Here is a 21,549-nt window from a genome sequence, read left to right on the forward strand (position 1 = left end):
AGTGACGTCACCCAGGGGGAGGAGTGAGTGACGTCATTCTGGTATATCCAGAAAGGGAGGGGAAGGAGAGAAGGAGGGAGTGAGAGAGAAAAAGGAAGCTCTCCGACAAGTTTTTGTGTATATTTCTCCAAAGTTACACAAACTTTCACAAAGCAAAGGTGTGACTGGAGGACGTGAGGGGATCAACATGCTGAAGAGAGAGCTCTGAGGGGGAGGACGGACACCAGTTTGTTAGCAGTTGTGCACAGCTGATGACAACTTCAGATAATAACACTTTTTAAGGCCTTGGGCCTCGAGTGACTATAGAGAGGTAAGCAAGTCACGCTTCTTCCTCGGAAAATAGAGAGTGTTGGTGGTATTGTCATGTTTAAATGCCGTCACATTCATGCAGTGTGTTGTTGCTTGTGACTGGAGAGCTTCCAGAGCAGCACAGAGTGTCTTGTGTCTGAACTTACTGGTTTAACTGACGCTGGTTGGGAGAGCAGGAACAGAACGGCTGACAGTGTTACATTACAGGCAGGAGGGAATCTCCAACAGCAATTCTCACTGTTTGTGTTTCCCTCTACATTTTCCAAAGTAAACATAAAGTGAAAGGACGTGTTGATTTAGCACTTCCTCTTCCGATCCCTCAGATCCTGGACAGAGAATAAGAGACACAATGTCCTCGGACCTGGACTCCAGTCTCACCAGTATTGACTGGCTGCCTCAGCTGGGAATCAGCAGCCTGCGCTCGGGGAGAGAAAGAAGAGGAGGAGGAGGAGGAGCAGGGGAGAGGGACAGGAAGAGAGATGGAGGAAGGGAGAGGGTGGACTTTATACCCCCAGTGCCCGACCCCTCCCCATCTAACTCCAAAGGTAAGCCCCCCCACAGCTATGCCACTCTCATCGCCATGGCAATAGCAGCTGCACCTCAGAGGAAGCTGAGTTTGAATGACATCTACACCTGGATCAGTGACACGTTCCCCTACTACAGCCGAGCAGGCCGGGGATGGAAAGTAAGTGGAGCAGTGATAACGTTATAACTAAGGTATGTTCAAAATGATTTGCATCACCGGCTGTTTCAGGACTGACTTATTTCTTTTTCATGTCCAGAACTCCATCCGGCACAATCTGTCACTTAATAAATGCTTCAGGAAGGTTCCTCGGCCGCAGAGTGACCCCGGCAAGGTGAATTTATAATGTTCTGATGTTGTAAGAATAATTGTGCTCTTCATATAATCTGCATCATGTGAGAGGGAGAAATGTTTGCTTTAAAGAGCCTGAAGCTTCAAACTTATACTGCATTTCCAGGGTTCCTATTGGACGATGGATGGGCCCGCAGAGGTGAATCAAGCCAGGCCACCTAAACGTCCCTACCCAGAGGAGGAAGAGGACAGGCGGGATGTATGTTGTTTAATATCACTCGTTCACTTGTCAACTGTCAAACCCAGTACAAATACAAGTTTGGGATTCTTAAGTTTATCCTCATATTTGCTTTAAAACATCCGACAATGAATAAATTCACACTGAAGGGACCAGTTTTTCAGAGACACTTCCAGGGAAAATGTATTTCCTCATTTACCTCTAGAGGTATTATGTCATGCTGGTTTTGCTTTTATTGTCGAGGTTTTAAGAATAAACTGTATGTTTCGCTATGATATATATATTTTTTTGCCAGTTATATAAAAAAATTGAATTTAAAATTCAGCACCAACATTTCTTTACAGAAACGATGTCCTGGTTTTGTCTTGATAGTCTTTAGACCTTGCTTTCATTAATTTAAAGCAACATTATGTAAGAAACTGTATTTCTTGCATATTTTTCGTATTGCAAATCCTCTCGACACCACTGTCGTACACCTGCATTTGTTGTGATTACATGACTTACGATCAAAAAACTAGCGAGTCGAGAACTTTGCTAACAAAGCCAAACATCAAACAAGTGCAACAACACCAGACATCGCGAGCTAATGTTACTAACTAGTAGTAGCCACCCTTCTCTCTGATTTTTTATTTAAACCCCTTATCCAGCCATGAGGTCGGAGCTTTACCGCTCGCTCTCACAAGACAGTGTCCTTCAGTCACTGTCATTTTTTGGCAGCTCTTCTAAGCACATAGTGTAAAAAAGAGCCGTAGCGACCCAGTCATGTTAGCGTGTGGCTAGCTAACATTGCTAATAGTTGTCTATCTATCTGAAGTTATGGATGGATTATGGATGAGAAAGCACTGAGATAACTAAAGATGTATACTGTAGACTTGGCACTGGAAGGAAAAGGAAACGCAGTTCATAAAGCAGATATACGTCACACTACACTGTGCAAGTGGAAAATGCTAGCGCTGCTCCTCGTCGGCATTCCCAGAATTCCCCCTCCTCCTGGCAGTCCCAAGAAGCTGTGCTAGCGTTGTAAACATCGAGACTCCTCGGGACTCCTGAGCTAACTGAGCAAACCAGCTAACGGCAGCTACGGAGGACATCAGAGGGAAAACCAGAAAAGATTTCTTTAATAAAATATGATCCAGCGTTACCGACATAGTTGTTGGTGTGTGACCGACACTTCTCGCACCCACCAAAGTTACAACAACAGGCGTTTTGGGCGCGAGAGACAGAGGCGAAGTTGGTGTAAAATCAAAATGATTTTGAAGCTGTTATTTTAAAGTAAATACTTACATAATGTTCCTTTAATGGGGGCAACTTTATATAGACGATATTGTTCCCATTTCTCCGGAGGCAGAAATCAAAACCTGGGCAAATAAAAGCTTGGCTACAGGGGAAAGATCGTATTTTGCCTTTATTATTTAGTATTTTGGGCGAACCGACCCTTTAAGTTGAGTAATGCTACTAATGCACCTAATAGTCACACTGTGCTGTTACAGGGGACACACGCAGACAGAGGACCCTCTCCTCATCAACCACAACCAACCTCCCACACAGAGTTACTGGGAGCCACCCAGTCACCCCAGTCTGCCTCCCTCTCTCCTCCCCCATGCAAGGTAGAGTCACATGTTCCCTTCTTTCTCACAGTCAGATTTTCTGGACATTTTCAAACATAATGTCTTTTATCTTCACAGCAACCGTCACCATACATCCCGAGCCCCGTGTCCTCGCTCCCTGTCCTCCCTCATCCATCTGTGTCTCTTCCAGCCGGGCACCCACCTGTGATCCCCATGTCCTCCATCAACTCTTTTCCACCTCCCCTTCCGACCGGCCCCACTTTTTCCATCCCCGCTGCCTCTGCCAACATGTCCACGGCTTCTCCAGCTGTTCCCTCTTTCTCTGATGCTGCTCTGTCCTTTGCTGCTAACTCAGGTCCCGTATCTGTTTCCACTTACTCCTGCACTCCTGTCTCAGCGCCTGTGTCCGTCTGCACTGTGTTGGGACCAGCTCACTCTTCTGTATGCGCCCTGCCTTCGTCCATTCCTGTCTCGTTAAACTCCTCCACTGATCCCTCGCTTCGTTTCACCTTCGACGAGCTGAATTTGCCAGACTTGTATGCATCTTTCAAGTCTCTAGTCAAGACCATGAGGGAGAGGGGAGGCTCACAGTGTAAGTAGTGTGTGTGTGTGTGTGTGTGTGTGTGTGTGTGTGTGTGTGTGTCCATTAACTCTATAAAGTGTACATTATACACATAAACATCCTGGATAAGTGTTTTTTTCTTATTCTTTCCAGCGGATGTTGTTCCCCTGGCTTTTCAGAGCAATGACATTACTCCACTTCACACTCCAACCCTGTTACCAATGTCTCCTCACCCTCCACCACTTGCACCTCCTCCAGCAGCTGCACCTCCTCCAGCGGCTGCACACCCTCCTGTTTCACAGCACAGTGAGTCTCACATTACCTCATCAACCCCAGAAATGCTTGAATTGTAATAAAAAAATAGCAAAATGACTCAGGAATGATCCGGCCTCTCTCACGTTACCTTCCTCTCTTCTTCAGCGGTGCCACCCGACTGGTTCAGTAACCCAGATTCTCTGAAGGAGAGCTTTCGCATTGCCAGCAATCTGGACTGGGCCAACATAGACCTCTCTGGTCACCCAGGTCTGTTTTCAAGAGACTTGTTTAATTAACCCGTTAATGTCCACAGTGGAATTTTATAATTTCCTTTACGGCACTTAAAATACGAGCTGAGCTGAGCACAAACCCATTGAATGTTTAGCCAAAGGTTTTTTCTGAACGTCCTTTTCTTAGTCGTTAGTCACAAGGGGTCACTGTTTTTTTTTATTCACCACAAAGACACAAAAACAATAGGTTAGGAATTTCACATCCTCTTAATTTCTGAAACACACTTAGTCTAAGTGTCATATTATATCATATATATATATATATATATCATAAAATAACATATTTTACAGGGGTTATTTGGACGTTCTCTGCCGAAGTTTTGAGATTCGCCCGTCAGCCCGTGAGGTATCAGACTAATTAGTCACTTAGTTAATCGACAGGAAAATAATTGGCAGTTATTTCAACTATTGATGCATCATTTCATTTTACCAAGCAGAAACACCAAACATTTTCTGGTTCCAGCTCGTAAAATATAAAGATTTGATGCTTTATTTTCATCGTATTTAATAGTAAACAAAAAATCTTTGAAAATGAAAATCCACCGTGAGCTCTGGGAAATCATGATGGGCATTTTATAGCCAAAGATTTTTTGAAAAAAATAATTTTTTGATAACTTTCTTGTTCTCCACTTTCTGTCTCCAGACCTGCTGGAGAGCATGCGGCAGGCGGAGCTCTGCGACTGGGCCCTGGACCCGGCGCTCTTCACCTCCCTCTGCGACTCTCTGAACCGCTTCTTCACTCAGAAAGGCATGATCACCTCTGGGAGTAACTCCCCAGTGACCCTCGGTGCACCTCAGTCCTTACAGGTCCCACCGTTCACCACCAATCCTCCTCTTACCCTCGCCAGCCTCACCCACCCCTCACCTCTCCCCTATTCTCCCATGGTTCCTCCCATCAGCGGGGCACAGCCGCCCCGGAGGGCTCTGCACATGCAGGGGCAGGGACTGCAACGACCACAGCTAACACAACCTGCAAACACGACCGGTAAGACCTGGACATCATGTTGGAGAAGTTGTTCTCTGTTTAAAGGAGACCCTTTCATGCTTTTTCGTTTTTTTTTCTTTCCTTCAGTGTGTTTAATAGTTTCTTGTGCATGTAAAAGGTCTTGAAAGTCCTCTCCCACAGAAAACACTTCTCCAGAAACACCTCGTCAGTGGTCCTGCCTTTAAATCTGTGACTTTGTGACAATACACTACGTCACCATGTCACACATTTGCATAATTTATGCCTAGCGGTTAGTATGACACGTTTAGCACAGCCGCTCTGTTGTTGTTAGCCATGGGTGTGCTGACAAATCAGAGGAGACTGGGTATTCAGGAGGGGGGCCTAAAAGAGACAGAAGGGGAATAAAGTGCAGCAACCTGGACAGTTTTAGAAAACTGATGTGTTTTTGAGCACTAAAGCATGTAAACCTCTTCTAGTAGTAACCCAAAATAATATTATGAACCTGAAAATAAGCATAACATGTCTTCTTTAACTTTTGTTATGTGGGTTTCAACTGAAGTCACAGCCTTTTTTAGAATCAAATTCTTGCCTTTTCTTGCCATGCCTGCACCACAGTTGTATTCTGAGTCTACGTTTCTTTCTGTCTCAGCCGGGATGCAGCCACGACAGCGTCCTCCATTAAAGAGTCTGCACAGCAACAGTGAGGAGATCCAGGATGACTTTGACTGGGATTCTCTGCTCGTTTGACCCTCACCGTCTGCGTGGAGAAGCGATTCTAACTAGAACTTTTCAGAGAAACAAACGTGGCTCTTCAAGCCTTCTTCACTAGACTCTATGCAGAAGCTGCCTCGCCGTTGAGCATCATGAAGCTTCTCCGAGAGCAAGTTTGGGATCAAGTTTTTCACAGATGACTGAATGCTGTATTTCAAGGTCAAAAAAGTTGTATTTTTTATCATCTTATTCATATGCTGTAATGACTTTTGTTCACTTTATCTTCTGCATGTAATTAGCAGGGTGTTGTTGTTGTTGGATACTAGATTTTTTACACCAAAGAAAATAAAGTGTAAATTTATTCCCGTTACATTATCGTATTCTGCTGCAGTATAAAAAAAACCCCCAAAAAATAACAAACTACAGAGCAAGCATGAAACAAGTCAAACACACATCCTGTGTTTTTGTTTTATTTCATAAATTCCTTTTGATTTTTTTTCCATTTTACTTTTCAAATGTGAATGTTCACAGTCATCACCACACAAAATTCAACCTTACCCGATAAAAGAGATATTTTTTCTTGTTGATATAAAATAACAAATTCATCAAACTAAATTAAAAGAACAGCATGGAGCATGTCGTCAAGTCCCTGTTGTTGTTTTTTTCTCCTTTCATTCATTGAAATAATTGTCTCTTTTTCTTTAAGAAGCATCTGTGTCTCTCCCTCCTCGAAGGAAAGAGGGATGAAACACAAGGACAGCGGTGCTCGGGGACACCTGTACACCAGGGATCCCGTATGAAATGTGATTGGGACAAAAAAAACAAAACGCTTTTGATTAATTTAAAAAAAGAAAAGGTGAAACAAGATTGGCAGAGAAATGTGTGACCCTTATAATACCTCATTTGAAATCCCCATTACATAGTATTAATACAAGTGACAATTTTTAAAAACAAAAATAATGTATGTCATCTCTTCCTTTCTGAGTCACTGAAATAAGATCGGACACAGGAAAAATGGAGACAGATATTGATACATATACACAGAAACAGGCATTTGCACTATTGCATACTCACAAATGAGCATTCTCATTCACACGTCGCTGCAAACACACACGCGCACACCCATTCAACAAACATCCCATCATTTTTTCCCATCAGACCACAGATGTCAGAGCTCTCTTTAGTTTTCTACAATAAATCAGGAAGAGAAAAAAAAATAAGCATTTGATTTAAATGGCATCATCATGTGATTTTCCTTGTTTATTTGTTCCCAAAAAATTGGAAAAAAATAAATTACATTTAACATTAAATTAAATTAAAAAGTGAAAGAGTTGAAACAATTTGACCACATTGTGCCTGAAATGTAAATGCAGGTTTTTCAGTCCGTATCTCAGTCTGGAGTTCGTTTTAAAAAAAAAAATCATCCTTCATGCACTGGTTTGATTTCAGTGATTCAGTGTTTGTCTTCATTCTAGAGGGAGAAAAGAGGAAGAGGCAGGTACAACAGTTTCTCTGTTCAGTTTGTTAGTGGCTATGTCCCCTCTCCCTCCATCTCTCTCTCAGTGCAGTATTATTAGAACAGAGTCGGGTGACACTACTGTAAAGCCTCCTGCTCTCACAGACTTACCTTCATCTCAAGACAGGACTGAAAAAAACACAACATGAAGAACGATACAGAACAGAACAGGATTAAAACAAAAATAAATAGATCTCTATTTCCCACCCACAAACAACCCATACTGAAATGAAAGGAACTAAATGTGGAAAATTATTCTGCAATGAAATAATGCTTTTGAAAAAAAGATAAACATAATTTTTGATTTTTTGTTTTTTTCTTTAAATATAGATGTACACATTTTTATTTTTGGACACAAATTGTGTTGAGGGTGGATGAATGAAGGGGGCAGCAGGTACGACAGAGGAGGTTGAAACAGGTGAGCCAAGTAGTGGTGACACTTCCTCAAAGGAGAAAAGGGTTGGTGCTCGCTCCCGTCGTTCCTCCGCCTCCCACTGATCCTCCTGCTCCCATCACTCCTCCTGTTCCAGTGGGCCCACCCAAAATCAGCTGAGGAGGTGCGGCACCTCCGGGCCCCAACAGGGACGAGCCTGGTGGAGCCATAGGTGAGAGGCCGCTGTAGGGCATGCCCATGGGGCTGGCCTGCATCATGCCCAGGCCCATTCCTGGAGCCCCCATACCCACACTCATTGGCCCCATGCCCATTCCTGGTTGCACCATGCCCAGCATGGGATTGGGAGGCACAGGACTGGAGCGGAGGCCGCTCAGGCCAAGTGATGAGGGCTGAGGTGAGATGGAGGTCATGGGTGGAGCCACGCCGAAAGGGTTGGAGGACGCAGGTGTTGGAGAAACCCCCCGACTGGAAATGGTGCTGCCTGGAGTCACTGCCATGCCAGGAGCAGGAGATGAGCCTGAGGGTCAGACGTGTGGGTTAGACAATACAGAAAAATATTTCCACAGTAAGAGTCACTTGATATCTGCTTAGACATCAGGTTAAATATATATTTTAATGTTTTTTTTTATGACTAGTGATTAGTCAATCGGTTGGAAATTATTGTGAAATTGTGCACAGCAGCGCTTCTCTGGAGCAAAAACAAAAAAAAAAACATATTCCAGCACGTACCCAGATACATTTGACACCATTTTATTAACATTACATTAAAAACAAAGCCAAAAAAAAACTAGATGTTTCACAGGTCATTTATTCAGCAACTCAATTCATACATGCTATTCACTTTCCCCAGGTATTGTCAATAACATTTCCATTAACTCAAAAAAGACAGGAAACCTTTATTACTGAATACATTTTCTGAGTTGTTTGGAAGTTCATATCCCATAATGTCTCATCATAATGTAGAGCTGCATTGACATTGTCCCTGAACGGCTTCAGTTTAGTGCAGCTCAAGATAACATGAGCATGATTTGCCTCCTGGTCACCACAAAGCTTCCAACATGATGGTTAGGTGGTTAACTGTCTGCTTTTGATCTGCAGTGTTCAGAAGAACCGACTTTGTTCCAGCCAAACTGTCTCCATACTTCTGAGTTAATGGGAAAACATGTGGTTCGACACATTTATTTTGATCTTTTTTAGAATGTTTTAATCAAATGGTCTTTTCTGCCAGCTGCAACTTGTTGTGAAAATGAGCACAGTTGATGATGAGATCTTAAGAACCCTTACTCTCTTCCTGGGAACTATTGTGCAAAGTATACAGTACTTTGCACAATAGTTCCCAGGAAGAGTTCCCAGGTAGAGTTCTCAGGAAGAGAGTAAGAGTTCTCATGTTACGCACAGTTAACGTGATAGCTGTAACTAACCTGTGTTCTGGAGGAAGGGGTTGTGCGCTGAGGAGGAAGAGATGGAAGGAGGTGGCGGCTGTTTGGGTTTAGGTTTAGATGACACCAAGGAATCGAGATCCACCAGCGCTGCGTTGGGGCCGAGGAAGGACTCAGGAGTCTTACGAACAGGAAGTGAAGAACCAAGAGATGACAGGTCGAAGGGCACCGGTGAGCCTGTGCTGTCGCAGCCCAATGCTGGGGACCCTCGTCGCTCTGGGTCTCCTACGGGGGAAGGAGTAAAAATAGTAAATCAGACACAGAATAGTAAAAAAAAAATGTTTTAATTATAATAAACAACAAATTTAGAACTGCATTAACACACATACTAGAGGAGGATGAAATGTAAGACAAGACAACTGTTGTGTGCATGCAGTTGAAAATCTGTGTATACTCTATTAAAATCCTGTGAGGGTGTGGTACCAGTACCTCAGTGTTTGTGAGTCCATGTAGCTTTAAGTGTGAATGTACCTGTGCCGTTAGTGTGTTTGGCGGTGCCACTCCAGATGTCAGAGGTGATAGGGTCAGAGGCAGGGACAGGCCCGTCCTGTGCCCAGGGGTCTACTGGCCCCCCCGAGGAGGAAGTGCTGGGTGGCACTGGGGGGCCCCAGGGATCGGCACTGGGGGGGGTCACAGCTACAGGGGAGGGGAGGAGACGCAGGGGAGGGGAGGGTTAACACAACACCGTACAGGTACAATCCACAATACGGAGGGAGCAGGAAGCTGGGCTGGGTTCCAACAGTAGTGTTTCTCTCCTTGACCTCTGTAGTCCAACATGTTACTTTCACCTATTTAACGTCTGAAGCTCAAAAGAGGTGAAGGAGAGATCATAAGAAGCTACCTCATACATTAAAAAGGCAAAAAGGGGTAAGAGACAAGACAGCTCTGGTTGAGACACAGCCACAGTCAGTCCTGAGTAGAAACAAGAGGATAAAAATCCCTGGTTTAGACACAGAGGGAGAATGGACTGAGCATGCTTGCTTTCCTCATTACAAACTGAAAGCATGTGAGCGGATGAGAAGATATGACAGCATGGTGATTTGACAGAAAATGTAACTGGGCTCTTATGAAGACAGGAAATGGAACAGTGAATAAGAGTAAAGGTCGAGAGGTCTTTACATCCTCTTTTATCCACAGAGCGAGACACGGTTCTCTTTCGATACTCGGCGATGAGCACGTTTCCACCAACCTGACAGAGTCTACGTGTGACCAGTGCTGCAGCTGCTTACCTGAGCTTCCCCAGGGGTCGACGTTGTTCACTCTGTTGGACGTCTCTCCCCAGGGGTCTGGAGGAGGGGCTATAGTGGGCGGGGCTCCCCCACCCCACGGGTCAGAGCTTGTAGGAGATGTGGGTGACGCTACCCCCCACGGGTCTGGGGGGGCAGCGCCCCACGGACCTGAGGCAGCAGGGGCAGGAACTGTGGGTGGAGGCGAGGGGCCGGCAGAGCCCACAGTGGCAACGGTGGCAGCAGGTGTGGCCCCCCAGGGGTCCACGGCACTCAGCTCCATCAGAGCACCCTGTACAAGAGAAATTTTAATTTTCTTTTCTTTTTTACACCTCATCAGTGATACGACAAAATACATCTAAATCATCATGTCTTCAAATATTTTTTTTTAACCAGAGAATAAACGATTCATTATTTATCTTTGATAATCAGCAGTTTTGCACACTGCACCATGTACGCAGTTGTTTACAAGCACTCATTTTGTGGTTTGAGAGCCATCTGATTGTGATCTTCACACACAGAGATACTATTTCTGTAGATATACATCAGGCCCCAGATCAAGGCTGACTCAAGCTAGCAGGTTTATCACACCAGTTGATGCCTCGCATGCCATCATTATGAATTATTACCATTCTTATCTGAAACTACTTGTATCAAGAGTGCGGCTGTGTTCATGGGACTGATCTAAATAACCTCTGACACGATGCTCAAGTGCACAAGAACACTGAATTGGGAGTATTGAGAGAGGGAGACAGTGAGAGACAGTTTTACACACACCTCCTCAGGCTTCAGCTTCTCCAGCTTCTCCCTCTTACTCTCCTCGATGGCCATCTGCAGTCTCAGGTCGTCGCCTCTGCGCAGTCGTTCTTCCTGCCAATCACACACACTGTGATGTCAGCAACCTGAGACACACAACCTCGGAAAGCTCACCACAGCATTTAGGATTAGTTTACAATCCCACAATTAAAGTGGAAACTGCAAACCTTCAATCACGATCTCCAGTCAACAGAAAATTAATCAATCCATGCATTACTGGCAAGAGTTTGCAATTTTGTCTAATTCTCACAGCACTTACATACATGATTGAATCAGCTGAAAGCTTGTAAATATTATTGCGGTTTCAGACATTAAATAAGCTCAGTCAAAGCTGCGGTCACAAGGCAGCCTAAAATAAAACTGTGGAAATGTTGTGGCAAATAGCTTTAGACATGGACAGGATTTGAATCCCCACCATAATCAGAATACTGAATTTAAATGCACTTTCAACCAACAGCAGCACTTTAGAGGTGGAGCAGCATTTGCAGCTGTGGTTAGCTTGTTTCCTGACAAATGCCATCAGTGTGAATATTCCACAGAAGTGCTGGCTGTTCTTTGTTTGTTTGGGCTGCTCGTAGCTCACTTGCTCACAATGACTATGTATTATAAATAGGTACCAGTGTTTTAGCTGAGCGTGGTGAAGCTTCTTTATCATCATGCACACCTGGTGCACAAACACTGGGCTGAAAATGGACCGTTACATAACCAATAACAATCAATTAAAAAAAAAACAACACCTTGGTCCCCTGATAAAGATCTGGCAGATATTTTATTTTATTACTTTATTTCTGTTTTAATAGCAGCGCAAAGAGACTAAAAACTGCTTTTCATGATAAAACCGTGTGTTGTAAAGTGATAATAAATTATTCTTCCGTCTTTTATAATCCGCGGTCATCCCGACCCTAATGCCACCTTTTATCTGACCTCGTTATAAGGAGGTTTGGTGATCAAACAGCAGAACTTACTCTTACTCTTGACGCCAACAAGTAACAATAAAGACCCTAAATTAGTTTTTAGACTAAACCTGTCATGTGGTCGAGTAGGTGCGGGACACTAACCAGTTGCATACAACAAGCAAACATGTAAAGAACACAAGGAAGTTACAACAGCAGAAGATGTGTAAGAGGTGAGGAAAAGAGAGCACTAAAGTTAAATGCATGCTATCAGAGAGGGTAACAGGAAGGAAAGAATAATCAATGTTTATAAACAACTTGAGTTTAATTTGGTCAGTAATGATAAATATTTGCCAATGCCATGCAAATTCAACTATTAAACTAGAGTTAATCAATTTGTTAGTTGACTTTTGTGCAGTTGTCAGCAAATCTCGACAGTGATTTGAAAAGCACCTACATTGCTCTTTAGTACAAGCACTATGAAAGAATGCAACACTGTACAGAAAACTAAATTATCTCAACAGTCTGATGCAAATTTGTATCTTGAAGAAAACAACACATGACAATTATGAGCTTAAATTAATTTTCTTGATTGATCAATCCTTAATATGAATTTGAGAAGTTCCAATTGACAGAAAGAGAGACAGGTGATGACTGGTTGGACAGTCATCTGGACACACTCTCTGCCCCTGACCTTTTCTTGAATCTCTTTGCTGAGTGTGATTGCATAGCGGATCTCTGCATCCTCAAGAGGGTCCGCGTTAGTCTGAGGGAGGTCAGGCATTACATGGTGAGAGCAAAGCAAGGTGTATGTAGTGAATAATATCAGTAATAGCCCTCTGTGTACAGACTCAATCTGCAAACTTACCCACAGTTAGTTTTAGTTATGCTTTAATCCTTAGCTTAGCGAGCAGTATGAATAAGCTGCTTTGTGTTACCTGCTCTGCCTCTTCTTTACTCATGGCCAAAGCCAGCTGGAGCTGCAGATCCTCCTCTCCAGAGCTCTGTGGCCAGGCCTGCTCAGGGTCTGCCCCTCCAGAGTGGGAGCCCGCTGACAGGCTGCCCCCCAGGCTGGGTGCTGAGGGAGCTGAGGAGGCTGGAGCAGAGACAAATAAGCACCATAAGATGAGAGGTTTCCTCAGGTTATCAGCTACTCAGAGGGCCCTTCAAGCTGCTGAGGTCATCCTTCGTTCAAAGTGTAATTGTAATCTTTTTTAAGCACTGCTTTAATTAACCATCTCACCACTGGAGGTCTGTGCCATCTTCTCTTTGGTTTTGAGGGCGTGGATCCTCTCCTCTCTTAGTCTCTCTTCATCTTTCAGCAATGTCACTAGCTGTTTGGCTTTCTCTCGCACATTCACCCCCTGAAAAAAAATACAGGAATAAACACACAATTACACACAATTACACACTGCACTGGAGTGTCCAATTTTTAATGTTAAACATTACAAAAACAGACATTTAAATACTCATGCAGTTAGTTCAATTATCACTTTACTGTTAGTGTAACAGCTTGTTATTTTACCCTCGTTTCAGTTATCAACAACCCATAAAAATCTTTTATGGCTGGCTTTGTAGGTTTGCACAAGAGGTCAGAAACTCATTACAAAATGTCCTTGAATGAACCACAAGCGGCATGTTTGACAAAGTGTGCCTGCATTCCTTAAAGGTGGACCTTACTAACAAATCACTTAAACTCTCCACAGAGCTTTGTGTGACATGGGTGTGTGTTTGCGTACCTGGTCTTTGCCGTCTCTGTCTATGTACTGAAAATCTTTGAGCGTCTGGACTGCGTAAATGTTCTCTCGGCACTGTTGGGCAACACGTTCTGAACCCGTCTTGATCAGGTACTCCATAAGAGTCATAGCCTGGAGAAAATACAAAGCACAACCAGTGAGCAACTGCAGGAATGGTTTGGATAGGGAAGTTGTAGAAATGCAAATATTTCCATTCCACATCCATTTACACACACAAAGCTGTGTAGTCTAGGAGTGGTAATAAGTAATAGCTCACAATATGAATTCTTCTTGTAAAATTACAATGAAAAATCTAAACTTTATACATTTTATAAAATCAGCAATATTTGAGCTGTGTCTTCATCACTCCCTCGCTCGTCACCCCCCATAGTTTATTCTGCAGTAAGCAGTAAATTGAGATTTCAGACACATCTGAATCATTCTGCATCATCGCTGACAGGTGTGGGGCTGTAACAACTGTAATATTTGCCTCTACAAAATGGGATGCACTGCACTGCAGGATTGTTAGCAGATATAGTACATGCCATGGACATTACATTCTAGAAATGTTTGAAGACCCTGTGTTGTACATACAATTCACCAGGCTTTTTCCTACGATTACAAGGCTTAGGCACAGCACCTGAGCCGTGTGGGGCGCCACCTAAGTGGAATGAATGTAAAGTCAATGTGGAGAGTATTTTCTCAGATCTAATGGATGAAGCTGGTCCCCAGTAGACTTCTTTTGCAAGTTTTGTCTTCAAGCCTTTAGGTGTTGTTTGGCTATTAAAACACACCTGAAAACACAATGTCCATGACCATTCACGTACACTGCAGCACATGTCGTTGTAAACAGGAAACAGATTATAAATTCTGGTCCGCTGCTTAGCTACAGAAAATACGATGAGTGAGGCAGAGAAACGTGACGGCTCTTCACAAAATCTACTTGGATAACTTGTCAGCAAACACTGTAAGCACCCGTTTTTGTCTCTCTCTCTCTCTTTTCCACCCAAAATCTAAGTTTTTGCCCGTCCAGATGTAGACACGGAAAAAGGTGTTTCTGAATAATCTTCAGCCTGGAAGGAGTTCTTCAAAAGCTTGAGTGACTTAAAATGCAATTTTACCTGTGTCCAAAAGGCCAAGATGCATAGAAAACGCTTTGTTTTAAGAATTACCTGTGAACGTGTGGACAGGGCTTAAGTCTAGGGGATGCTGACTTTCACACACTTTCATTAATATGAAAGACAGTATATGTAGTGCAATATACAGTTATTAGGGAGTGGTTCTGGACACACCTTGTTAGATTATCATTACATTGCATAACACTGCAAACACTAGGGTTGGGCCGATGAACGATACCATCGTCCATCGCCGATGGCTGACAGCCATCGACTACTAATCCCTGACCATCGTGATTTAAAAGGCTCCACACCAGAGAGCACTGTTAAGAGGCATATCCCCTCAGAGTTGCTGTAGAGCAAGAGTTGTTGTGGTTTGTGATATGGAGAGAGGAAATGAAAAGAAGTATGTTGCTGCTCAGTGCACTAACATTAAGTCTCCATGTCCCGTTTATTTATTTTCTTATCAAACCAGCTCAGTTAGGCGAACCCAAGACTTTTCCCGCTGTTTCTCTCAGTCATGCCGTTTTCATACATAGTTTTCTTAGCTTAGCTTCTTTGGCTACTTGGTCAATGTTGTTTTATGCATACGAGGCTGAACAAAGCTAAGTTACGGACATGTGGTGCGGAGACAAGGACTCTTTTAAACCTGGCACAGGTTCCTCTGCAGGGTGAGACAATTGGAGATTCATGTCAGAGCAACGGTGGGAAACAGCGGCGGCTACAGTGGTGAGCTAATACGCAACTGCTGCCTTACGACAACATTGAGGGTTAGGGTTAGTCAACAACAATGTCATCGTCCATCACGATGTTTCACTGTAGCTCGAGTTTTAACCAGAACAAAGAGATCAGATCACATCACCCCGGTTCTTAAGACCTTACACTGGCTCCCAGTCAGCTACAGAATAGATTTTAAAGTTCTGCTACTGGTTTACAAATCACTGAATGGTTTAGGTCCAGAATACATAAATGACATGTTAGTAGAGTACAAACCCAGTAGAGCTCTGAGATCTACTGACTCAGGTCAGATAGTGGAGCTCAGAGTTCAGACCAGACATGGTGAAGCAGCATTTAGCTGCTATGCTGCACACAAGTGGAACAAAATACCAGCAGAACTGAGATCAGCCCCAACTGTAAGCACTTTTAAATCCAGGTTAAAAACATTTCTCTTTTCACGTGCTTATAGCTGAGAACTTAAAACTTTATCTATTTTCTTTTATTTTACTTTTATTTGCTCTTGCTTTTAACTCTGTTTTAAGTGTTTTGTTTGTTTGTTTTTTTTCTGTCTTATGCTTCCTTTTTTATGTAAAGCACATTGAGTTGCCTTGGTATGAAATGCGCTATATAAATAAAGATGCCTTGCCTTGCCTTGTAGACACTGTCATATCCCAATACAGGGCTACATATTACATATACTTGCACAGGTATCATTTTTACTTTTATAATTTTTTGAGTCCATCCTAGAGAACATCATCCTCAATCGCTTTACTATTGAACAATCTACCCTCACTATCCCCCTCCTGTCTATTGTCAATCACATATGCTCTGCAGAGAGAGAGAGAGAGAGAGAGAGAGAGAGAGAGAGAGAGAGAGAGAGAGAGAGAGAGAGAGAGAGAGAGAGAGAGAGAGAGAGAGAGAGAGAGAGAGAGAGAGACATCCCTCCAAATGTGATGCGGTGCATGTTGGTTTTGATTGCCAACATATACAACAACAAGCTTCCTCCACACATGGCTCACCTGCTGTTATGACAACAGAATCACGGGGGAAAAAATCCTATACACAAGGTGTGTTTCTGGGCAGCTTCATAAAAGCAGATAACGTTGTTGGTAGAGAGAGATCAGAAAGGTGAGGCAAGCCAGTGTGCGTGCATCAAGGTGGACGAAAGCAGTACAATGTAATGTAGGTAAACTCCTGAAGCGATTCTGAGAAAAGATAGCTGATGTTTCAACACACACACAAACCTTGTACACATGTCTCCAGTTCTTGCCGTGGTCATTGAGGCGCTTCCACACCATGCTCATGATTTCCGAGAAGGCCACAACATTGTAGGTCAGATCAGCAATCTCTGACATCAGAGAGCTGCTGGGGCCCCATGGGTCATTGGACGTCGCCTCTCTAACCTGGACGACAACACAGTGAGGCACACACTCAGATTTTCCTCCAACCAGACTGTCTGTGCATGAGAAGAATCGTTTTGGCCCAATATTTTGTGACAGAGGCAAAATAATGAATGGATAATCTCATTAGATTAGCTCATACTGTGTTTAAAAAGGGGAAGAAATATTGAATTATCAGCAGCTACATTAAACTGTGCTACCGAGATGCATGAGCTACACCTAAACCACGGACATATGGGGGATGTGGGAGTGAAAAAAGAAAAGCCAGATAAGCAGAAGGACACACAACCTTGATTTCAGCCTCTGAATAGTTGTGGACGATGTTTTTTACTTGTCGCCGTAGCGATGAGGTCGACATGGCAACGGTCTGGCCGTCGAGCTCTGTTGCAACCTGAACAACAGATGGAAACGAAGCGTTTTAATATATAGTTAATAAAAACACAAACAACAACTGGGAAAGAACAAACGGAGACAAATTAAACACAAGTAATACTTCTATAAAAAAAAGAGTGCAAGAAGATATAGAGCTAGAAAGACCAAAAGAAATGTATGCGAGTGCGAAAGGCTGGATGAAAGAGACCTTGAGAAGAAAAATCTTGTGTGCAAGACGGTTTCTGTAACAAGAAATCCATCTGAAATCATGTGACTGCTACCATCAGCAGAGAAACAGAGGCAGCGTCATGCACACCTGTTACACAAGAATGATGCAGAATAGGGGTCTCTCCTCTCGGTATCTCTTTTGTTTTCCTGGCTTGTAAGCCCACTCATTCACGGAGTGCGATGTCTCAGTTTGTCTGTTCCTTCCCGTGGCAACATTGGGTCCCAAAACCACAGGCGTAGGGAGATGAAAACTGTGGAGCGAAGATTGAGAATAATGTTAAAAAGAGCAGATACTCACTGAGAGATAACGGGTTAAATCACAACAAACAAACAAAGAGCGAGCTGCAACTTGATCCTATGTCTAATTTAGTAAATAATCATTATACAATAAGGACAAAGCAGATATTCAGCGACGAAATCACATGATTTGTTGATGATCCACACATGGCTCATAGTCAACACATATGCTGTATTCAAAGTCAAAGCTCTTTTACTCAGAAAAATAAATAGCTTTTCATTCCTAAAGTACAGAAAATAATAAATGTTATTCTCTTAAGTATGTGTAAGTAGTATGAAGAGGATGTTCCCAAACCAATAAGAGCCGTAACGGAAAAATACCCGATCTCGTCTTTTCCTCATACTTCTGAAAGTAATCTCATCCGACACACATAATCATAGGAGTGATTCACATTAGCTGAGTCTGAAGGAGCTGAATGAATAAGACACATGGTTCAAACCTTCAAGTACACAACTTTTCAGACGTAAATCATTCTTGAGCCAGTTAATAATTACTTTCCCACTGATCATTTAGGGAAACCTTCAGCTATGCAAAAATAGTACTCAATAAATACAGTAATTCTGAACAGAAACTGATTTTTTTAATTCTGCTGTCTCAGAATAACATGGTAATAATATCCCCTATCATAGGTTTGACTTCACTCTAAACTACCATCTATAACTCACGTTACCAGGCTGAAACATCCAGTAAAATGAGAGTTTGCTTTGATTGCTAAAATCTCTGTTACGAGTGTGAACAGATGGAGCAGAAGTATGTAAATATGAACTTAAGACACTTTGTGCAGGGGCGTCTCTGAACAAGCCTGAAAGTAACCGGCACACAGTTACTTCTGTCAGCTATTAACAGGAGGTCGAGTGACGATGGCACATTTTATCAGCAACAACAGGACGACTGACAGATGGGAAAAAAACGTCTGATGCAATACATTCTGGTTTCTTTTCATTATGGCCCTTGCTTGACATAAACATCATGGACCGATACACTAGCTGCTGCTGCTGCTGGTGTAACGGTATGCGGAGAATGATTTCATGGCACAATATTGGATCCCTCAGTACCTACTGAGCATTGTTTGTATTTGATTGCTTACACAGCAGGCTGAAACGTTGTTGCTGACCATATGCATCCTTTTCACTGCCACAATCTACATTTTTCTCACCAAATAGATGCTGCCGCTGCCTATGTCATAAAGCAACAGGTAGCCAACAAACCAAAAACTTTCTGAAACTCACATTAGAAGCAACAGACCTGATTTTGCTGTTCGAGTAATTAATAGCTCTCCGTAAATGTTTGAAAGAGCGAAATCAATATACATTTTTCTGCCTCTTAATGACACTGAACCCTAATTGGATCGTTGTTTGAGGCAAAGAGAAGAAATTCGGCAAAGAGCATTCAAGATCAAGTTCAAACGCAGTGCTGGGACACTCGCTCCTAAACTGCCATCTCACATGGAACGGAAAGAGAAAGGACAGTGTCACTTTCCTGAGAGGATAATAAATTCATCCCGCGCGAGTTTATCAATGTTCCTTCCAACCAGCCCAAAGAACACCAGGAGGCAACTTAGAAATAGTGCTAGTCTCTCCATTCAGCGTCCAGCAGTCCTGCATCCAGACTCAACAGTAAGACGGATGTTCAGAGACCGACCTCGACGACTTTTATCAGCGTAAACAAGACTGTAATTTACACCCGTTTCTTCCTGTCGTAACTAAACCGTGACTTTCTTCTTTGCCTGTGGTCTGCTTTAAACAATCTGAATGAAATAAATCAACTTATTAAGAAGTAGGGATCAAACGGCAGAAGCTGCAACTTTTTGATAAAACACGCTCCAGTCACATCATCATGATTTTCATTTTTGTTTTCAGAGAAAATGAACGCTGTGATGCAAACTGATCTTTCAAACTCATCTTCAATTATGTCACAATCATAAAATCTATTAATATAATCTCAGTATCATTTTTCTGACAACATCGTGCCGCCCTGTTAACAAGAAGGAAGAATACGCGTGTTTGAACCAGACTATTTGTCCTATTAAATACACTTCAGCAAACCACTAATGTGACAACTGTGCAGCACTGACGACCCGACTGTTCTGCGAACTTTCAGAGTGTTTGATGCGATACGGACACATACAGTGTGGCATTCATGTTTAGATTTGTAGGTCAGACAAATATGAGACCACGTTGCATAACTGAACATTAGGCAACCACTCCGAAAGCCAGTTCAGAGACTCCTGAAGCTCTGTGCCAAAGTTCAGACACGCCAACTAATCCTTGATAAGGGATATAACATGCCTTTTTGAATCTTAGGCTTCCTGTTTTCTCAAACATCTTCACAGCCTCTGATTAAATACATTTCAACTCTGCTGCAACACATTATCATCTGACGGACATGCTTTACTTAGATCAGCACACATCTACTGCAGCTAGGTCAAGCTACAGATTCAATGGTAATGATTGAGTATCAGGAAATCACAGTGATTACACATTATTGCAGGTGTTCTCCATAAGGTAGCTTCAGAAAGATTATTACCAAGGTGAAGAGTTGGCATTGAGACTAATCTAACTTATTCCTCCTCCTCTCACTTGCATGCAGTTGACTGTTGCAGAGTTCAACGAAGTTATCCCCCCCACCCAGTTAGCCTGCACACAGATAAGGTTAACGATCGTGTACCCATCCAGACCACTGCAGCTTCCCCTGTCACACCTACCAAGTTAACTAGCTGACGTAATGTTAGCAACCAAACAGTCAACAGACGTTATGCTAGCTAACCAGCAACTGTTAACTCACACGGCGGAGAGTGAGCTGTCTAGACAGAGTTAATGGGTAACGTTACCTCGGAGCAGTGCTAGCAAGAGCGTCGTAAAAACGAGCATATCTGTTTCACAAAAAGCATGTGTGTGAAAGACTGAGTTCACGAACCACCACTTACTACAGCTAATTAGCCAACTAACGTTAGCTGTCACCTGGTGCTGTTAGCCTCCACTAGCAAGCAACTCACCCATTCTCACCTAAGCTAATCGAAACAGTTGGCTAGCACTTTGCCACCAGGGTTGTGGGTAAAGTCTGGGCAAAGTATAAACAGGGGCACAGAAGGGTGTAGCTGGGTGCGAAGTGACAGCCAAACTAAAGCCTAAATAATGCTTGTGTTCTCGTCACAACGTTGACTCACAGCACAGTAGAAACGAGCGTTGAGGTAACCCTGCCAGCTTGACTGATACAAGAAATCACTTGCTGCTCTGTTGCTGCTGCTGCTCCTCCTAGGAAAGATTAGCCAGCTAGCAAGGTAGCAGTTAGCTAGCTGGCTAGCTCCTGCTAGTTAGTTCGCAACTGGCAACAGGACTGCTGGTCTGTACACGCTTTAGCAAGGACGCGTCCTGCTTCAGGACAATGTCGACTACACACGTTTGAACACCAAGCCGAAATGTCAACAACATACTGACAACACACCACAATAAATAACCAAATCAAGTGTGCATTACTGACCCTGTTGTAGCTTGAATGTACGAGGAGATGGCCGAATTTCCGCTTCCGTTCTCGACTACAGGAAAGACCGCACCCCCTGTAGCTTTGTTTTCCTGGGATGGTAGTAGAAGACTCATGAATAATTAATTGACTTTTTAAGAGCCGAAAATTAAAGGCCCAAATGAAAAGATGTGCGTTTCATTAATGTTTAAAGGAGAGACAGGGGCGTGATGTGTGATTGGTTGTT

The 21,549-nt window shown here is 43.1% G+C and overlaps 2 protein-coding genes across 3 annotated transcripts; one reads left to right on the forward strand and one right to left on the reverse strand.

Annotated features, from left to right (window-relative positions):
* Window positions 1–43: 43 nt before the first annotated feature.
* foxj2 (forkhead box J2) lies at window positions 44–6,338 on the forward strand. The gene is made up of 10 exons (XM_073484803.1): window positions 44–310; window positions 633–994; window positions 1,092–1,166; window positions 1,290–1,382; window positions 2,852–2,968; window positions 3,047–3,521; window positions 3,645–3,797; window positions 3,912–4,013; window positions 4,680–5,021; window positions 5,632–6,338. The coding sequence occupies exons 2-10, from the start codon at window positions 659–661 to the stop codon at window positions 5,727–5,729; spliced, it is 1,791 nt and encodes a 596-aa protein (XP_073340904.1). The 5' UTR covers window positions 44–310; window positions 633–658; the 3' UTR covers window positions 5,730–6,338.
* epn1a (epsin 1a) lies at window positions 6,148–21,399 on the reverse strand. 2 transcript variants are annotated; one of them, XM_073484800.1, is made up of 13 exons: window positions 21,324–21,389; window positions 17,634–17,796; window positions 17,235–17,336; window positions 16,790–16,948; window positions 13,717–13,845; window positions 13,221–13,341; window positions 12,916–13,073; window positions 12,672–12,743; window positions 11,046–11,138; window positions 10,272–10,560; window positions 9,514–9,678; window positions 9,025–9,267; window positions 7,566–8,120 (listed from the first exon to the last, which is right to left on the reverse strand). In XM_073484800.1, the coding sequence occupies exons 3-13, from the start codon at window positions 17,301–17,303 to the stop codon at window positions 7,654–7,656; spliced, it is 1,965 nt and encodes a 654-aa protein (XP_073340901.1). In that variant the 5' UTR covers window positions 17,304–17,336; window positions 17,634–17,796; window positions 21,324–21,389; the 3' UTR covers window positions 7,566–7,653. The 2 variants fall into 2 exon arrangements, with proteins under 2 accessions (XP_073340903.1, XP_073340901.1); XM_073484802.1 differs by lacking the exon at window positions 12,672–12,743 and having other exon boundaries at window positions 6,148–8,120; window positions 21,324–21,399.
* Window positions 21,400–21,549: the final 150 nt, after the last annotated feature.

The sequence above is a fragment of the Pagrus major genome, chromosome 17 (genome assembly GCF_040436345.1).
Source record: "Pagrus major chromosome 17, Pma_NU_1.0".
Lineage (NCBI taxonomy): Eukaryota > Metazoa > Chordata > Actinopteri > Spariformes > Sparidae > Pagrus > Pagrus major.